Below are 18254 nucleotides of genomic sequence, written 5' to 3'. Positions count from 1 at the left end.
CTGTCACTGGATTCAAACATGCAACATTTTGTACCAGAGGCAGATGATTACGCCCATCGACCATCCTCATCCATAACACCCTAGCACACAATCCTCATCCGTAACACCCTAGCACACAATCCTCATCCATAACACCCTAGCACACAATCCTCATCCGTAACACCCTAGCACACCATCCTCATCCATAACACCCTAGCACACAATCCTCATCCATAACACCCTAGCACACAATCCTCATCCATAACACCCTAGCACACAATCCTCATCCGTAACACCCTAGCACACAATCCTCATCCGTAACACCCTAGCACACAATCCTCATCCGTAACACCCTAACACACAATCCTCATCTGTAACACCCTAGCACACAATCCTCATCCGTAACACCCTAACACACAATCCTCATCCATAACACCCTAGCACGCAATCCTCATCCGTAACACCCTAGCACACCATCCTCATCCGTAACACCCTAGCACACAATCCTCATCCGTAACACCCTAGCACACAATCCTCATCCATAACACCATCCTCATCCATAACACCCTAGCACACCATCCTCATCCATAACACCCTAGCACACCATCCTCATCCATAACACCCTAGCACACCATCCTCATCCATAACACCCTAGCACACCATCCTCATCCATAACACCCTAGCACACCATCCTCATCCATAACACCCTAGCACACCATCCTCATCCATAACCTAGCAAAACCGAAACCTACTTGAAGGGAACAGCGCTCACTGTTGCCCCTAGTGGCCGGTTTCCACGTCATCTACAGACGTCCTCAGCCATGGATGGACTTCTAATACTGATTTGTGTCACGGGGTGACCAGGCTGCACGTTCACTGAGAAACCTCTCCATCTTCTGTACTCTGTCGCCCTCTGCTGTTTGTACATCATAACTACCCTATCCTGCGTCACCATTAGCGTTAGAATGATATAGTATTGCTTCTGTTAGTTTTTGCCAGAGCAGTGACATTGGGGCCCCGGGCCCAATATTGCTGATGTGTGAGAAACGATTGGAGAATTCTGTGTCCAACTCTCATCGTAGAAGCCTTGTGCTAGAAGAGCAAAATGCCTGTCTTTCCTTCTGTCAAGCTGTCAGATTGACTTTCATCATGTAATGGCAGACCAACCTCTGTGCGTTACCTATTGACTTCTAATATACAGAGTTATGATATAGGGCAGTCCTATAGTACTATAGTAGATAACTTACTGGAAGCTCAACTAATTATACAAAACACTCATAAATAAAACAATAAATGAAGAAATGGGCTGAAAATTCAACCAACTGGTAACGGTAAACAGTCTGTCTGTCAGGGGAACACCTGGAAACTACTACATGCATCAGTAAATTGTAGCCGTCTACACCTCAGAGGCATTGCATATGATTATGGATTTTCTCCAATGAATCTATACTTTTTCTAGACCCCTGTGATTCTACGAGACATCAGATCCAGGAAATGACAGAGAAGTAAGGACGAAACCGGCAGGAGAACTTAGAAAATTGATACGAGTAGAAATACTTTAAACCATGCCCAGACAGGTCTGTTCTGTTCTGCTGTGGTCGCGGCTTAAATACCAACATTACAGATCTCCCATAGTAGGTACAAACAACACCTCTCTAACTGCTTCTGGCTGAGAGGAGAGAACACCCTGTGCGTCTTCTGACGGAAGCTGTGAGGAACCTGCCAACCCCTGACAGCTAAATGGATGTGCATGGAGGACCATTCTATCTCCACTTAGCTGTTCAATGAGGTCAATCTGTTGAATGAACAATCTGTTTATTTCTGCCTGTATGTTACTAGAGATAGAAAGCAGTACAAAGGCAGATTGGGAAGATGCTTGTCCACCCACCTACGCACCTTGTCCACCCACCTACGAACCCACACAGCATTACAGCCCACTCACACTCCACATAACCAACAATAAAGCATGGAAATGAAAAGTTGAAAACAGCATGCAGTTTACCCAACCTAATCTTATTGTCTGTGTGTGTGCGTGCGTGTGTGTGTGTGTGCGAGAGAGAGAGAGAGACGTGAGAGAAAGAAAGAGACGTGAGAAAGAGAAGTGAGAGAGAAAGAGTTATGAGAGAGTGAAAGAGATGTGAGAGAGAAAGAGATGTGTGTGTGAGAGAGAGAGAGAGAGAGAGAGAGAGAGAGAGAGAGAGAGAGAGAGAGAGAGAATGTGTGTGTGTGTGTGTGTGAGAGAGAGAAAGAGAGAGAGAGAGAGAGAGAGAGAGGGAGATAGATAGATAGAGAAGTGAGAGAGAGAGACGTGAGAGAGTAGACGTGAGAGAGAGATAGACGTGAGAGACAGAGAAAGAGAAACGTGAGATAGACAGACGTGCGAGAGAGAGAAAGAGATGTGAGAGAGGAGAGAAAGAGATGTGAGAGAGAAGTGAGAAAGAGAGAAAGAGACATGAGAGAGAGTGACGTGAGAGATGAGATGTGAGAGAGAGAGAAATAAATAAATTTGCGAGAGAGAGAGAAAGAGATGTGAGAGAGAGGGGGGGAAGAGACGTGAGAGAGACGTTAGAGGGAGAGAAAGAGATGTGAGAGAGAGAGAAGTGAGAAAGAGAGAAAAAGACGTGAGAGAAAGCGACGTGAGAGAGAAAGATGTGAGAGAGAGAGAGAAAGAGGTGAGAGAGAGAGACGTGAGAGGGAGAGAAAGAGATGTGAGAGAGAGAAAGAGATGTGAGAAAGAGATGTGAGAGAGAGAAAGAAAAGTGAGAGAGAGAGCGATAGAGATGTGAGAGAGAGAAAGAGATGTGAGAGAGTGAGACATGAGAGGGAGAGAAAGAGATGTGAGAGAGGGAAAGAGATGTGAGAGAGAGAGAAGAGAAGTGAGAGAAAGAGAAAGAGACGTGAGTGGGAGAGAGAGAGAGAGAAAGAGACGTGAGAGAGAGAGATGTGAGAGAGAGAAAGAGAAGTGAAAGAGAGAGAAAGAGAAACATGAGAGAGTAGGAAAGAGATGGGAGAGACAGAAAACGAGATGTGTGCTGTTCAATGAGGTCAATCTGTTGAATGAACAATCTGTTTATTTCTGCCTGTATGTTACTAGAGATAGAAAGCAGTACAAAGGCAGATTGGGAAGATGCTTGTCCACCCACCTACGCACCTTGTCCACCCACCTACGAACCCACACAGCATTACAGCCAACTCACACTCCACATAACCAACAATAAAGCATGGAAATGAAAACAGCATGAAAAGTTGAAAACAGCATGCAGTTTACCCAACCTAATCTTATTGTCTGTGTGTGTGCATGCGTGCGTGCGTGTGTGTGTGTGTGTGTGTGTGCGAGAGAGAGAGAGACGTGAGAGACGTGAGAAAGAGCTATGAGAGAGAGAGAAAGAGATGTGAGAGAGAAAGAGATGTGTGTGTGAGAGAGAGAGAGAGAGAGAGAGAGAGAGAGAGAGAGAGAGAGAGAGAGAGAGAGAGAGAGAGAGAGAGAGAGGGAGAGAGAGAATTACATTTACATTTTAGTCATTTAGCAGACGCTCTTATCCAGAGCGACTTACAGTGTCAGTACTACCACCTCGGAATCATAGGCCTGAAAGGTATCATACAGTGAGGGATAAAAAGTATTTGATCCCCTGCTGATTTTGTACGCTTGCCCACCCAATGTGTGTGTGTGAGAGAGAGAGAGAGAGAGAGAGAGAGAGAGAGAGAGAGAGAGAGAGAGGAGAGAGAGAGATGAGAGAGAGAGAGAGAGAGAGAGAGAGAGAGAGAGAGAGAGAGAGAGAGAAAGACGTGAGAGAGAGACGTGAGAGACAGAGAAAGAGAGATAAAGAGAAATGTGAGAGAGAGAGACGTGAGAGAGAAAGAGATGTGAGAGAGGAGAGAGAGATGTGTGAGAGAAAGAAAGAGATGTGAGAGAGAGAGAAGTGAGAAAGAGAGAAAGAGACATGAGAGAGAGCGACATGAGAGAGGAGATGTGAGAGAGAGAGAAATAAATAAATTTGCGAGAGAGAGAGAAAGAGATGTGAGAGAGAGAGAGAGAGGGGGGAAGAGACGTGAGAGAGACGTTAGAGGGAGAGAAAGAGATGTGAGAGAGAGAGAAGTGAGAAAGAGAGAAAGAGACGTGAGAGAGAAAGAGATGTGAGAGAGAGAGAAAGAGGTGAGAGAGATAGACGTGAGAGGGAGAGAAAGAGATGTGAGTGAGAGAAAGAGATGTGAGAAAGATATGTGAGATAGAGAAAGAAAAGTGTGTGAGAGAGAGAGCGACAGAGATGTGACAGAGAGAGAAAGAGATGTGAGAGAGTGAGACATGAGAGGGAGAGAAAGAGATGTGAGAGAGACAAAAGAGATGTGTGAGAGAGAAGAGAAGTGAGAGAGAGAGAGAGAGAAAGAGAGAGAGATGTGAGAGGGAGAGAAAGAGAAAGAGACGTGAGTGGGAGAGAGAGAGAAAGAGACGTGAGAGAGAGATGTGAGAGAGAGAAAGAGAAGTGAGAGAGAGAGTGATGTGAGAGAGAGAGAGAGACAGAGAGAGAGAGAGAGAGAGAGAGAGAGAGAGAGAGAGAGAGAGAGAGAGAGAGAGAGAGAGAGAGAGAGAGAGAGAGAGAGAGAGAGAAAGAAAGAGACGTGAGAGGGAAGCAGCCTTGGCAGGGAGGTATGCTATGATCTGATGTAGTCTACTCTATACTTTTCACTTTAGATGGTGTCTGCACCACGGCGGACTGCACTCAGTCAGCTAAATACACTTACACTGAATTGCTTTCATGGAGGACTGGCTTGAATTTTGAGGATGACCACACCATTTATTTTCATCATGCTAAATCTATTGGTTTTCTACCCAAAGTTGCAAAGGAAATGTTGTGATCTATTTAATAAACACAAGAGACCAGCAAAATGGATTAAAGTGTGGCGGTATAGCAGGAACAGTGGCATCTAGTGGTCAAAACTTGCAAGCGACTTCAGTGACTAAGTTAGTGGTCAAAATAATGCAAGCGACTTCAGTAACTAATTTCTATGAACAGGGACGAATAAACATAACCAGATTCACAGGGAATACATTACATAGTATGGAGAAGCAATAGGTATTCACTAAGAACCAAACAGGATTCACTGGTGAGAGCGCGAGGCGGAAGCATTTTTCTGTCTGACTGCTCTCATGCAAGGGGACGCATGTCTCACACCTGTTGCCTTGTGCTATATTGTTGCAAGTGTATGACGGGCGGATGGATATGTTCAAACGCTGTACAAAGAAAGAGTTCTCAGAATCATCGTCATTGGGAAATTCCAGACAGTCCCCAAAAGCTTGCTAATTGTCCCTTGCATCACCCATTCCCATGGGATTATAGATCAAAATGTATGCACAATTATATTACTAATATTATAGCCTATCGTGTAAAAAAGAGGTAAGGCACTTCAGCTAAAGCCTAAATGTATGATTGCTTGGAACTATTTATTTATTGTCACATAAAGTCCCGCGTATGTACACTATTCGTAGTTCGACAGTGCGCTGACGTCGTCGATTTGCTCGGCTCCTTCCTTTTCTCCGTCGTTGAAGCTATCTCTGCCGCGTTGTAGTGAAGATGGCCGCTGGTCCCCTCTCCGTTGCTCCCAACACATCCACGAACAATGATGGGATCCTTATCGGCGACAGAGTTTACTCTGAAGTTTACCTCACTATCAGCAACTCTCTCATACCAGAGGAAAGGCTTCAGCCAACCCCGTCTATGCTCGATGGCCTCGACCTGCACACAGAGACCGACCTCCGTATCCTGGGTTGCGAGCTAATTCAATCGGCTGGTATTCTTCTACGCTTGCCACAGGTAAACATTCAAAATAAACAACCAGTACCGTCAACTTCTGAAAAACATGAGTAAAATAGTTGGTGTTGTTTAATAACTCGCAGCTTTGTTTATATAACCCGTCAAAATAAGGCCAAACAAGGGAAATACCCAAGCCAAGGCCTAGCTAGTAACGGCTAACGTTAGATCACAGCTAGTTCGCTAACTACCGTAACTTATTTATTAGCATAATCGAGTAGGCTAACTTGGTCAATGACAGGTCAATTTCTCGAATCAGATGAATAGCAATGTTATTTAGCGCAATTATCAGTTTTATACAAATGTAATTTATTTGAATAAGTCGTTGATTTAAACGTGCTTCGCTTGCTAACAAAGTTAGCACGATAACATCCGTGGCCGTGGGATGACAAGAACAAAATGGCGGATATCTATTGTTGAATTACAAATAACGTTACATAGAACTGTCAAATTAATTTATTGTTCTTTACATTACAGGTGGCAATGGCTACGGGTCAAGTTCTTTTTCATCGTTTTTTCTACTCGAAATCATTTGTCAAACACAGTTTTGAGGTAAGCCAATGTGTCTGTTTCGGCAAATTAGCAAATAGAACATTAGCTAGTTTGGCCACGGCACTCACTGGTGGTGTGTGTAGAGAACGTTTACGTTGGCGGCCATATTGTGATTTACAGTAGCGTAGCTGGTTTGTGTCACGTAACCAGGCCTGTTTTGAAACTATGCAATACTCATTGCAGCTAGCTAGCTAATCATTTTAGGTGACGTTATCATTGCAAAGCCTCAGAGTAATGTTAGTGTTTTGCTAGCTAACTACATACTACACACCGGGTTTGGCCGGTGTAGGCAGTCATTGTAAATAATAATTTGTTCTTAACTGACTTGCCTAGTTAAATAAAGGTAAAATAAAATACTGTAAACGTTTTTATTCTTGTGTCCCTAGATTGTTGCTATGGCCTGTGTCAACTTGGCCTCCAAGATCGAGGAAGCGCCACGACGATTCAGAGACGTCATCAATGTTTTTCACCATTTAAAACAGAGTCATAGAGGCAAAAGGTAAGCATCCATATAGAAACTATCCATCGTTTCTGTTGGTCTTATAATTTTGTGAAAAATGCAAATGTATTAATCTTGCATTATATTAATTAGTAACTGTTTTAAGTATCATGAATGATGTTGCTCTGATGTATGAATGTGGAAAAAATGCTCTTCTGTTGATCCATGCACTCTAAACCATACTCTAAAACGTTTCAGTTTCCTCATCTCTGAGCAGTGGTAGTTACAGCAATATATTCACAGCTACCTACATAGACAAGTAGATCAGTGAAAGGTGATACATTAGCACCTCTAACCTAAATAACTGTTGATTGCCAAGAAAAAAACCTACTAGGCACCAGAGGACAAGACACACTGTGCTAGACGAGTGTGTCTTTGACTTTGACCAGAATAATCTGTTCAGTTCCAATTCTAAGGCTGTGGTATTAACTTGGGTTCTCTTTTCCCTTGCAACCAACTAACAGCGACCAGCTACATTTACCAAAGCCTGGGTGATGTGGAATGGTACGTAGAGATGAAGCAGTCGGCATGACAACCATGAGCGAGGTGTCACCCCCCCCTCCCCTGGGAGACGCCCGTGGTGTGAGTCACTGCGGTGCACTGGGAACGGGGAGGACAGGTTGGCCGCAGGTCCTAGGCTGGGAGCCTTGGGGACTCCTTTGTCTCAGTCTAAGCTTTGGGTGTTTGCGGACCATCTGGTAACGTAGCTCAAACACTACATACTTGATGTACTATAGAGCAACCTCCCTCATTCACCAAATGGCATTCATGGCTTTCACAGAAATATCACCTTTTTCTTTCCCCTTAGAACATTTGCACAATTGTTCACATGCATTAGTTCACTATCTAGTAGTCCCCTGAAGCTCAGTTGGTAGTGCATTGCGCTTGCAACGACAGGGTTGTGGGTTCGTTTCCCACGGGGGGGGGGGCTAGTATGAAAAATGTATGCACTCACTAACTGTAAGTCGCTCTGGATAAGAGCGTCTGCTAAATGACTAAAAATGTAAATCTCGATTTAATATTGAGATGATTTAATACATTTTAAGAGCTGGATGGGTAGAGTTTTAATGTAGATACATCACCTCTAATTGATGGACATAAGCAGGGCTTTTCAGACACTTGCTTTTTAGCAACGCTTTGTTTGGAGGAAACCGTTTGTCTTGAAATTGACCATGGTATGCTAAATTGAACAAAGTCAGGGTTTGGAGTAGATATACCTATTACATCTGATGCGTGACTGCAGCTTCTGTAATAGCTTAGAAACATGAACTGAAGCTGCACGCGTTTTCCATGTCACCTGTTTTTGTCATCCTGTCTAGACTACCGCTGAAGTCAGGAAACTAGTAAATCAGACCTTGTTTTTGTAAAGACAAAGTAGTGCCATAAAATGCAAGTTTTAATAGCAACTTTGGTCATGTTTGCTCTGGTAACTGTTCATTTAGAAAATGTATTTAGTTCTGACAGATCTGGCATCCCGAAGTATTAGCTACACGGTCATGTTACTACCATGTCATATCAGACTACCATATGGCTACAGTCATGTTACTACCATGTCATATCAGACTACCATATGGCTACGGTCATGTTACTACCATGTCATATCAGACTACCATATGGCTACAGTCATGTTACTACCATGTCATATCAGACTACCATATGGCTACAGTCATAATAATAAATAATAATATGCCATTTAGCAGACGCTTTTATCCAAAGCGACTTACAGTCATGTTACTACCATGTCATATCAGACTACCATATGGCTACAGTCATGTTACTACCATGTCATATCAGACTACCAGATAGGAATGTTACCACACTTGCATGACTTCTGCTGTGGGGTCCTTCATCTCCCGTAGGCAGATTCTGCGTGTGGACAGATCTGCCAGTACTGAATGGATCGTGAGATCCGTGCTGCATTAGTGCAAGGTTTTTTTCTGGGTTAACAGAGATTATGGGGGCCTTTATACACTTCCTAGTGTAGAGGTTTCTGTAATCAGGGTTCACTTGAAAAAGAGATGTCAATCTCAATGCGACTTCCCTGGTTTAAATAAAGTATACATTAAAATCTGTTTTTACACCCAATACATGTATGAGTCTAGACGGTGATGACAAAAATGTCTTTTTTTTGCCACCACTCACATTTCCAGTCTCGTTGGTCCATTTTCTTACATAGTGTTTTTAAGTACATGTTTTGTAGGTAATCAAAAATGTAGGCCATACCTTAAGTAGTTTCTTTCCTTAACGTGGTGAAAAGTGCATGTTTTGCTTGTAAGGCTTCTTAGTTGGGTGACTATGTGACTGAAGTCAGTCAATTGGTTCTTTTCTTTGTTTTAGACAGTAGTAGTTTTAATCAGATAGCTGACACCTAAGTTGAGAATCTATTTTTGCATGCCTTTTTTATTTTCATTATACAACATTACAAGGGTAAAGAACTGAATGGGTAGTCTAGGTTTTTACCATGTTTGGTGACGTTTCTGTTGATATTTCTGTCAAAGCTGTGATGCATGGTGACTTGAGGTAGGCATGGAACAGTAACTCAAAAGCTTCCACTGAAATCACAGGAGTCAACTAAACCCCCTAAAAACAAACCATTTGGGCCTGTTGCTTTTAGTTGGTTGAAGGGGGAAAGAGAACCAGTCAAAGAAAGCAGAAGGGCGCTTTCTTTCTGTTTTTGAGGGGGGGGGAACATTTTTGGTTATTTTCATTCTTTTGTAAAGCAGGAGTGCAAGTTCATTGATTCTTGATCAGAACTACATTAATACCAAAAACCAAGTGATCAAAGCTGAGCGGCGAATCCTGAAGGAGCTGGGCTTCTGCGTGCACGTCAAGCATCCGCACAAGGTGAGTCCCAGTTACATCTCTCAGAATACACATACAGTGCAACTGTAGATCCAGCCGGTGTTATTCTGGCTCAAGTCACAGCTACATTTATGTCAACACTAGCATTAGCCCTAGCTATCAGACTATACTAACACTGCTGTTGAATTAAGGGTGTGATAGTTTGTGTGACTCACATGACACAGCTGTTGTTATGGTGTTCTAGAACATTCTGTTCTCAGTACAGGCTGTTGGTTTTCATTCTCACACACCTAGGGATTGTGAAACCGCGTTGGTTATTGCATAATGTCAACTGGTCTTCTTCCAGATCATCGTCATGTACCTGCAAGTCCTGGAATGTGAGAAGAACCAGACTCTGGTCCAGACCGCTTGGTAAGTTCATGACCTCTTCCCTAACTAACCCAGTGCCCTACGTCACAAACACCTGCTGTATTACAGTCTGCCTCCACCCCTCTGTAACCTCTGTTCTCTGATGGATTCATTAGTGTCTTATTGAGAGCTGTTTGTTTTCCTCTTGTCCTTACATGGCTATTTATAGTCTATGATTCTGGTGCCCAAGGAACTCAGTTTAACTTTGTCCTTTCTCTCTACTCTTTGATTAAAGGGTAGTCCATGCTGGTAAGTCTCATAAAGAACCTCTGAACTCTGCTCCTCCAACCACATGGCCTCAGGAAGCGCCCCCATTGGCTGGCTGCCCTTCTCGGAGACAGTTAATCCAGTGAGAGCTCTCTGCCGAGATTCACTGAAGGGGCGGGCCTTTCCCAACTGCCAACATCATCTTGTTTTCTCTTGGGGGGGTGTCCAAAAGGATTTGTATTTTTGGGGTTTTGCTTCCTAGGTTAAGCAGTTTTTAAATACTTTTTTATAGATAGCTCTAGAGAACTATTGCATTCTACTTTAACATTTTTCTAGTTTACTTGCTCTAGATTTGAAGTAACCATCCTGAAGTATTTTTTTGACTCAACCGTTTTCTGGGTATGCCTTTTTGATGCAGTAGTTAAAGTGTACCGTTGAACTGTCTCTTTGATTTTCCCAAACTGACGTGGTCTCCAGACATGTCTTACAGGCTGATCCTGCTCAGGCTTTGTCTCCAAGGACCTGTCTCGCCACCCATCAATATCCACCGGCCACTTTTTGCAGTAGTCTTATCAGTAGTCCACAAGTCCAAAGTTCAAACCCTCAGCAAGTCTAGGGAAGCCTGTTCTGGGGGACCCCTGTGGGAGCTGGTTTTCTGAATATTGTCTAATTGATCTGAAATCATATAATTCACAGCCCACATACACAAGGATCACACTCCAGGACTGGCTCGGAGTGGTTAAATGTGTTCAGACTATTCAGAGAAGGCCAGTTTAGATTTCAATGTGTTCAGAGTTTTTGTTTTGTCAGTAAAGCTAGGTTTTGCAAATCATCCCCAGCATCCATTGTATCCTGAAGGGGACACTTTGGGTGGGAAGGGGTTGCACCAGCAGTCTTCTGTTCTGTCACCCCTCATCTTTCTGTTTCAGTTTGTCTGACTGCTTGCTAGACGCCAAAACCATCAGTCAGAAATGTCCATTGTCTGTCAGATGTTGCCATGACTTGCCTGAGCTATAGCTTATCAGGGTCACTGAAACTCCCAACTAGCTGCAATTTAGAATTAAACTTTAAACACAACTTGAACCCTGTTACCTTACATGACAGCATTGTGCAGTCCTTTTTGATGGAGAGTTCAAGTTGAAAGCTACCTTACATATTGAAAGAACAGCTTTTCTATCTTAACTGTAGAGTGCAGCATGCCATCTCATCCCACAGCTCTAGTCTGACCTGTCCAATCTGATCCTTGATCTGTGGTTAAGGGAAACTTCCATCTCCTCTCAGCCAAGAGATGAGTCGTTGCCTCTATAGCCCATGGCTGCATTCTACTACGGGCTGCTGTACAGTACCAGTCAAACGTTTTTGGACACCTACTCATTCAAGGGTTTTTCTTTATTTTGACAATTTTTTTTCATTGTAGAATAATAGTGAAGACATCAAAACTATGAAAAAACACATGGACTTATGTAGTAACCAAAAAAGTGTTAAACAAATAAAATAGCCACCCTTTGCCTTGATGACAGCTTTGCACACTCTTGGCATTCTCTCAAGCAGCTTCACCTGGAATGCTTTTCCAACGGTCTTGAAGGTGTTCCCACATATGCTGAGCACTTGTTGGCTGCTTTTCCTTCACTCTGCCATCCGACTCATCCTAAACCAGCTCAATTGGGTTGAGGTCGGGGGATTGTGGAGGCCAGGTCATCTGAAGCAGCACTCCATCACTCTCCTTCTTGGTCAAATAGCCCTTACACAGCCTGGAGGTGTGTTTTCGGTCATTGTCCTGTTGAAAAACATATGATAGTCCCACTAAGTGCAAACCAGATGGGATGGCGTATCGCTGCAGAATGCTGTGGTAGCCATGCTGGTTAAGTGGGCCTTGAATTCTAAAGAATTAACTGACAGTGTCACCAGCAAAGCACCATCACACCACATCCTCCATGCTTCATGCTGGGAACCACACATGCGGAGATCATCCGTTCACCTACTCTGCGTCTCACAAAGACATGGCGGTTTGAACCAAAAATCTCAAATTTGGACTCATCAGCCCAAAGGACAGATTTCCACCGGTCTAATGTCTATTGCTTGTGTTTCTTGGCCCAAGCAAGTCTCTTCTTATTTGTGTCCTTTAGTAGTGGTTTCTTTGCAGCAATTTGACCATGAAGGCCTGATTCACACTGTCCCCTCTGAACAGTTGATGTCTGTGACTTGAACTCTGTGAAGCATTTATTTGGGCTACATTCTCTGAGGCTGGTAACTCTAATTAACTTATCCTCTGCAGCAGAGGTAACTCTGGGTATTCCTTTCCTGTGGCGGTCCTCATGAGAGCCAGTTTCATCATAGCGGTTGATGGGTTTTGAGACTGCACTTGAAACATTTTCCGGATTGAGTGACCTTCATGTCATTTATCTTTGCTTATTTGACCTGTTCTTGCCATAATATGGACTTGGTATTTTACCAAATAGGGCTATCTTCTGTATACCCCCCCTACCTTGTCACAACATAACTGATTGGCTCAAACGCATTAAGAAGGAAATAAATTCCACAAATTAACTTTTAACAAGGCACACACCTGTTAATTGAAATACATTCCAGGTGACTACCTCATGAAGCTGGTTGAGAGAATGCCAAGAGTGTGCAAAGCTGTCACCAAGGAAAAGGGTGGCTACTCTGAAGAATCTCAAATGTAAAATATTTTTTTGATTTGTTTAACACTTTCCTTTTGGTTACTACATGATTCCATGTGTTATTTCATAGTTTTGATGTCTTCACTATTGTTCTACAATGTAGATAAATAGTCAGAATAAAGAGAACCCCTTGAATCAGTAGGTGTGTGCCAACTTTTGACTGGGACCGTATACCTCTGGTCACCTCCACCTCGGTCGTCTCTGCATTCACATTCAGTTTGCATGCGCACTTTAGAAAGACGTCTCAATAGTCAGGACCTCTGACTTGAGTAGTTTTCATTTCTTTGGACGTCATATTGTTACGGTAAGGACCTGTGGGCTCTAGCTCCATCTACACAGTCCTGTCCGGTGTACAAGCTTTTCATCTGTGACGCTGCATGTCCAGCACAACACCAACATGGATGCACCTGAGAGGGGAGTAGCAGGACAAAGCTAAACTAGTCTCCCATACCGTTAGCCTATTACTATTTCAGATGCATAACTGTCTTTATTGGCGTGGTCACCAACTGTGGTCCTCTAGAGCTGCAGGCTTTTGTTTCATCCCAGCACTAACACACGGTTCAAGTAACTAATGGTCAAGCTGAAACGAGCCTGCGCCACCTGTAGCTGTAGGGGATCAGCTGGTGACTCCCCAGACCAGTGTTTCAGTGTGATGTTGGGGAGGGACATGAGGCTGTGGGGAGATGGTGCTATGTTTCTGTATGTTGCTTGTGTCTTGTAGGAACTACATGAATGACAGCCTGAGGACCAACGTGTTTGTGAGGTTCCAAGCTGAAACTATCGCCTGTGCCTGCATCTACCTGGCTGCCAGAGCTCTGCAGGTTCCAATCTCCCCATCTCTAGTCTTCCCCTGACCCCCACCATCTCTAGTCTTCCCCTGACACCCACCATCTCTAGTCTTCCCCTGACCCCCACCATCTCTAGTCTTCCCCTGACCCCCACCATCTCTAGTCTTCCCCTGACCCCCACCATCTCTAGTCTTCCCCTGACCCCCACCATCTCTAGTCTTCCCCTGACCCCCACCATCTCTAGTCTTCCCCTGACCCCCGCCATCTCTAGTCTTCCCCTGACCCCCGCCATCTCTAGTCTTCCCCTGACCCCCGCCATCTCTAGTCTTCCCCTGACCCCCGCCATCTCTAGTCTTCCCCTGACCCCCACCATCTCTAGTCTTCCCCTGACCCCCGCCATCTCTAGTCTTCCCCTGACCCCCACCATCTCTAGTCTTCCCCTGACCCCCGCCATCTCTAGTCTTCCCCTGACCCCCGCCATCTCTAGTCTTCCCCTGACCCCCGCCATCTCTCCTGTAATAGGATGAGTCTCTTAACCAGTGTTCCTTACCCATCCTATTGAATGGCCCTATTTGTAGCATCATTAACTAAGTGCTGTGTGTCTGTAGATGCCTCTCCCATCCAGACCTCACTGGTACCTGCTGTTTGGAGCCACAGAGGAGGAGATCAAGGATATCTGCATCACCACCCTCAAACTCTACACCAGGAAGAAGGTACAAATCACCCCCTAAACCTTCTATCAACGCTGTAACCATGACTGTTCATCCATACATCCTCCTGCTGTATAACACAATACACCACACACCGTACCTTCTTACAGTCTCTCTCTCTCGGCCAGCCTGACTATGACCACCTGGAGAAGGAGGTAGAGAAGATGAAGATGTCTCTGCAGGAGGCCAAGCTGAAGGCTAAAGGGCTGAACCCTGATGGGACCCCAGCTCTGTCCAACCTGGGAGGCTTCTCGCCCGGATCCAAACCCTGTGAGTTTACCTTAATATAGCTGTTAATTTAAACCCGGCGTTTACCATAGCTGTTAATTTAAACCCGGCGTTTACCATAGCTGTTAATTTAAACCCGGTGTTTACCTTACCATAGCTGCTCATTTAAACAAGTGCCCTGCCCAAGTCAAGTCATCAGATAGAAAAGGACTTTGATTATGTTGGGTTCATAGTTCAACCTGTCTGAAGATATATTTTTATATTTTTTGTGTGTTAAGTACAACAATATTACACTTCTAAATGGGGACACCCGGTCTAATGACATGTTGTGTTCCCCAGGTTCCCCCAATGTAGTGAAGGTAGAGGATAAATCTCCGAACCCCCAGGCCCTCAAACCTGTAAAGAAAGAACCAGACAGCAGAGCCCAGGGCTCCAAAAGCCCACACAACGGGTGAGGAACACACACACACACAACTCTTAACTACTCTTAAACATAGCAGGGCCTTTCGTTCTGTAAGAAAATGTTTTATTTTCCAATTTTAAGCGGACACCCCTAATGGAAATGGCACCTTTATGTCTTTCTTTCTGTCTCTCTCTGTCAGGCTGAGGAAGGAGGCTAAGATCGGGAGGAACAGCAGGAGTAGGAGTGGATCCCTTTCCAGAACTCGCTCGCGATCACGCTCCCCACGCAGACAGTAAGACTTTAGTACTTAATTCATTATGTATGCTTTACTACGGTATTTTACAGCCAGTGTCACACTCGCATGTAGTAATATTCAGCTGGACCCCAGTCTTAACACTTCTCTTTACTCTCTCTTCAGTTACAACAGCCGGCGCAGTCGTTCTGGGACCTACAGTTCTCGTTCTCGCAGTCGTTCTCACAGTCGCAGCCCCTCACCCCGACGCCATCCGTCCTCCCCCCTCCTCCTTCCACACCTCAAGCCAAAGCCCGGCCACCATGGCAACATCGACCCCAAGCCATCGAGTCGTCATAGCAGCAGCGGCGGAGGGGCTCACAAGAGGAAGAGGTCAAGGTCGCGCTCTGCCAGCAAAGGGGAGAGGGGACGGGAGAGAGGGAGGGAGCGGGACAGAGACCGCAGCACGTCGGACCTCTCGTCGGCCAAGAAGCACAAGCACGAGAGAGGTGGGGCTGGGGGAGGACATCACCGTGGAGACAGGAGGGAGCGGTCCAGGTCGTATGACCGAGAAAGGGAGCGCACCCACAAGAGCAAACGCCATAGCAGCAGCAGTGGACACTCAGGGCACGGACACCATCGCCGCTGAACCAGGGTCAGGAGGGGTCACCTCCACTCCTTAATACCAGTTTTGTGTTCTGCTTTCCCACAATCCTCCTTTTCAAACCTTTTTTAGTTTACATGTAAATGCTGGACTTGGCGAGAACATATTTACAGTGTAAAGATGGTTTAAACTGCTGATTTATTGACAACGCTTTGATTTATAAAAGCGACTGAAGTGGAAGAAGGAATTAATGTGTGTACAACAACAACAACCTAATAATTCAGGACAGACATCAATACTTTTTGCACAGTGGACTGAAGAAAGTGACTACCGGTTTCTATTTGTTTGATCTAAAGCAGTGTTCTGTACAGATTGCAAAGGACTACTGGGCTTTTCTAGAAACAGGCCATATCCTTTTACAGCTGGATGCAGACTCTTAATTTCAGAACCTTTTTAGGATCGTGGTGAATTTGTTACTGGTTTTTAGTCTGCACGTGTTCATGTCTGATTTTTACTCAATAAAAAAAAAAGACTGACAATTGACTGTCACTTCTTTTGAAACACCAAACTACAGGTCATGAAAAGCTGCTATCACTGTAGGCTGTGTTCACACACCCAGCCCAATTCTGATATTTTTCCACTAATTGGTCTTCTGACCAATCAGATCAGCGCTGATGTGATTGGTCAAAAGCCCAATTAGTCTAAAAATATCAAATTGAGCAGCCTGTGTGAACGCAGCCAAAATGGGGATGTTAAACACAGGCCATGTCCTCAGCCCCCAGCTCTATCCCACAGTCTAGCTGGCCACTCATCTACTGGCAGCAAGGACTGGTGTTGTCTTCATGATCCAGGTGTGAAAAGCTGGCCTTCACATTCTGGTAATGTTAACTCTGGCATCACATTATCAAGTCCTAGTACCCTTTTCTTAACATTGTAAGTAATTGCTCTAGGATAAATACTTTCCATTGAATTGATTTATTAAAGCCCAGTGTGATACCCCATTACGTGTAATTCCAAACCTGCAGATTACGCCTTATTACACTGCAGAGTGTATAGGGAAGTGATACTGGTAGGTAACATGAACTCCCTGTTAGACAATGTTTGGCCAATATGTAATTCGTCATGTTACGAACTACGGATTGTAGTTTATGTTGAATGTTCTGATGAGCATGTATTATGTTTCACCACAAGAGGGCATCATACCACCCTGCATCCCACAGCTGGCCTCGGAAGCTAAGAAGGGTTGGTCCTGGTCAGTCCCTGAATGGGAGACCAGATGCCGCTGGAAGTGGTGTTGGAGGGCCAGCAGGAGGCAGTCTTTCCTCTGGTCTAAAAAAAAAATATCCCAATGCCCAAGGAGAGTGATTGGGGACATTGCCCTTTGTAGGGTGCCCTCTTTTGGATGGACGTTAAACGGGTGTCCTGACTGGTCACTAAAGATCCCATGGCACTTATCGTAAGAGTAGGGGTGTTAACCCTGGTGTCCTGGCTAAATTTCCAATCTGGCACTCATACCATCATGGCCACCTAATCATCCCCAGCTTCCAATTGGCTCATTCATCCCCACTCCTCTCCCCTATAACTATTCCCCAGGGCGTTGCTGTAAACGAGAATGTGTTCTCAGTCAACTTAACTGAAAAAATAAGGGTTAAATAAATAAAAGGGCAATACTAGCTTAATATACTGTTGAGCCTGAAGTGCGGATGTTGTAATCACAGCAGGCCAGGGGTACTAGGATCTGGCCCGATTCTCTCCTTCATCCTCTGTCCCCCTGTTCTCTCTCCTTCACCCTCTGTCCCCCTGTTCTCTCTCTCCTTCACACCCTGTCCCCCCGTTCTCTCTCTCCTTCACCCTCTGTCCCCCTGTTCTCTCTCTCCTTCACACCCTGTCCCCCTGTTCTCTCTCTCCTTCACACCCTGTCCCCCCGTTCTCTCTCTCCTTCACCCTCTGTCCCCCTGTTCTCTCTCCTTCACCCTCTGTCCCCCTGTTCTCTCTCTCCTTCACACCCTGTCCCCCCGTTCTCTCTCTCCTTCACCCTCTGTCCCCCTGTTCTCTCTCCTTCACCCTCTGTCCCCCTGTTCTCTCTCTCTCCTTCACCCTCTGTCCCCCTGTTCTCTCTCTCCTTCACCCTCTGTCCCCCTGTTCTCTCTCTCCTTCACCCTCTGTCCCCCCGTTCTCTCTCTCCTTCACCCTCTGTCCCCCCGTTCTCTCTCTCCTTCACCCTCTGTCCCCCTGTTCTCTCTCTCTCCTTCACCCTCTGTCCCCCTGTTCTCTCTCTCCTTCACCCTCTGTCCCCCTGTTCTCTCTCTCTCCTTCACCCTCTGTCCACCCATTTTAACTAAACAGTTTTGTGT

The 18254-nt window shown here is 45.0% G+C and overlaps 1 protein-coding gene and 1 long non-coding RNA gene across 5 annotated transcripts; one reads left to right on the top strand and one right to left on the bottom strand.

Moving 5' to 3' along the window:
- Positions 1-5326: 5326 nt before the first annotated feature.
- On the top strand, positions 5327-16439 carry LOC311122895 (cyclin-L1-like). Of its 4 annotated transcripts, none has more exons than XM_084197197.1 (11): positions 5327-5789; positions 6264-6338; positions 6725-6837; positions 9558-9681; positions 9986-10050; positions 13657-13756; positions 14332-14436; positions 14544-14703; positions 15001-15112; positions 15264-15356; positions 15483-16439. In XM_084197197.1, exons 1-11 carry the CDS (start codon positions 5550-5552, stop codon positions 15943-15945), a joined length of 1650 nt encoding a protein of 549 aa, XP_084053323.1. In that variant the 5' UTR covers positions 5327-5549; the 3' UTR covers positions 15946-16439. The 4 variants fall into 4 exon arrangements, with proteins under 4 accessions (XP_084053323.1, XP_084053324.1, XP_084053325.1 ...); XM_084197198.1 differs by having other exon boundaries at positions 5328-5789; positions 9561-9681; XM_084197199.1 differs by having other exon boundaries at positions 5332-5789; positions 14562-14703.
- Positions 7974-9565, bottom strand: LOC311122896. The gene is made up of 2 exons (XR_014612522.1): positions 8558-9565; positions 7974-8497 (listed from the first exon to the last, which is right to left on the bottom strand). It is a non-coding gene; the product is annotated as an uncharacterized lncRNA (long non-coding RNA).
- Positions 16440-18254: the final 1815 nt, after the last annotated feature.

This window comes from Coregonus lavaretus (genome assembly GCF_964263955.1).
Source record: "Coregonus lavaretus genome assembly, contig: HAP1_SCAFFOLD_1583, whole genome shotgun sequence".
NCBI classification, from domain to species: domain Eukaryota; kingdom Metazoa; phylum Chordata; class Actinopteri; order Salmoniformes; family Salmonidae; genus Coregonus; species Coregonus lavaretus.
The sequence above is the reverse complement of the archived record's forward strand: the minus strand, read 5'-3'. Positions and strand labels throughout refer to the sequence as shown.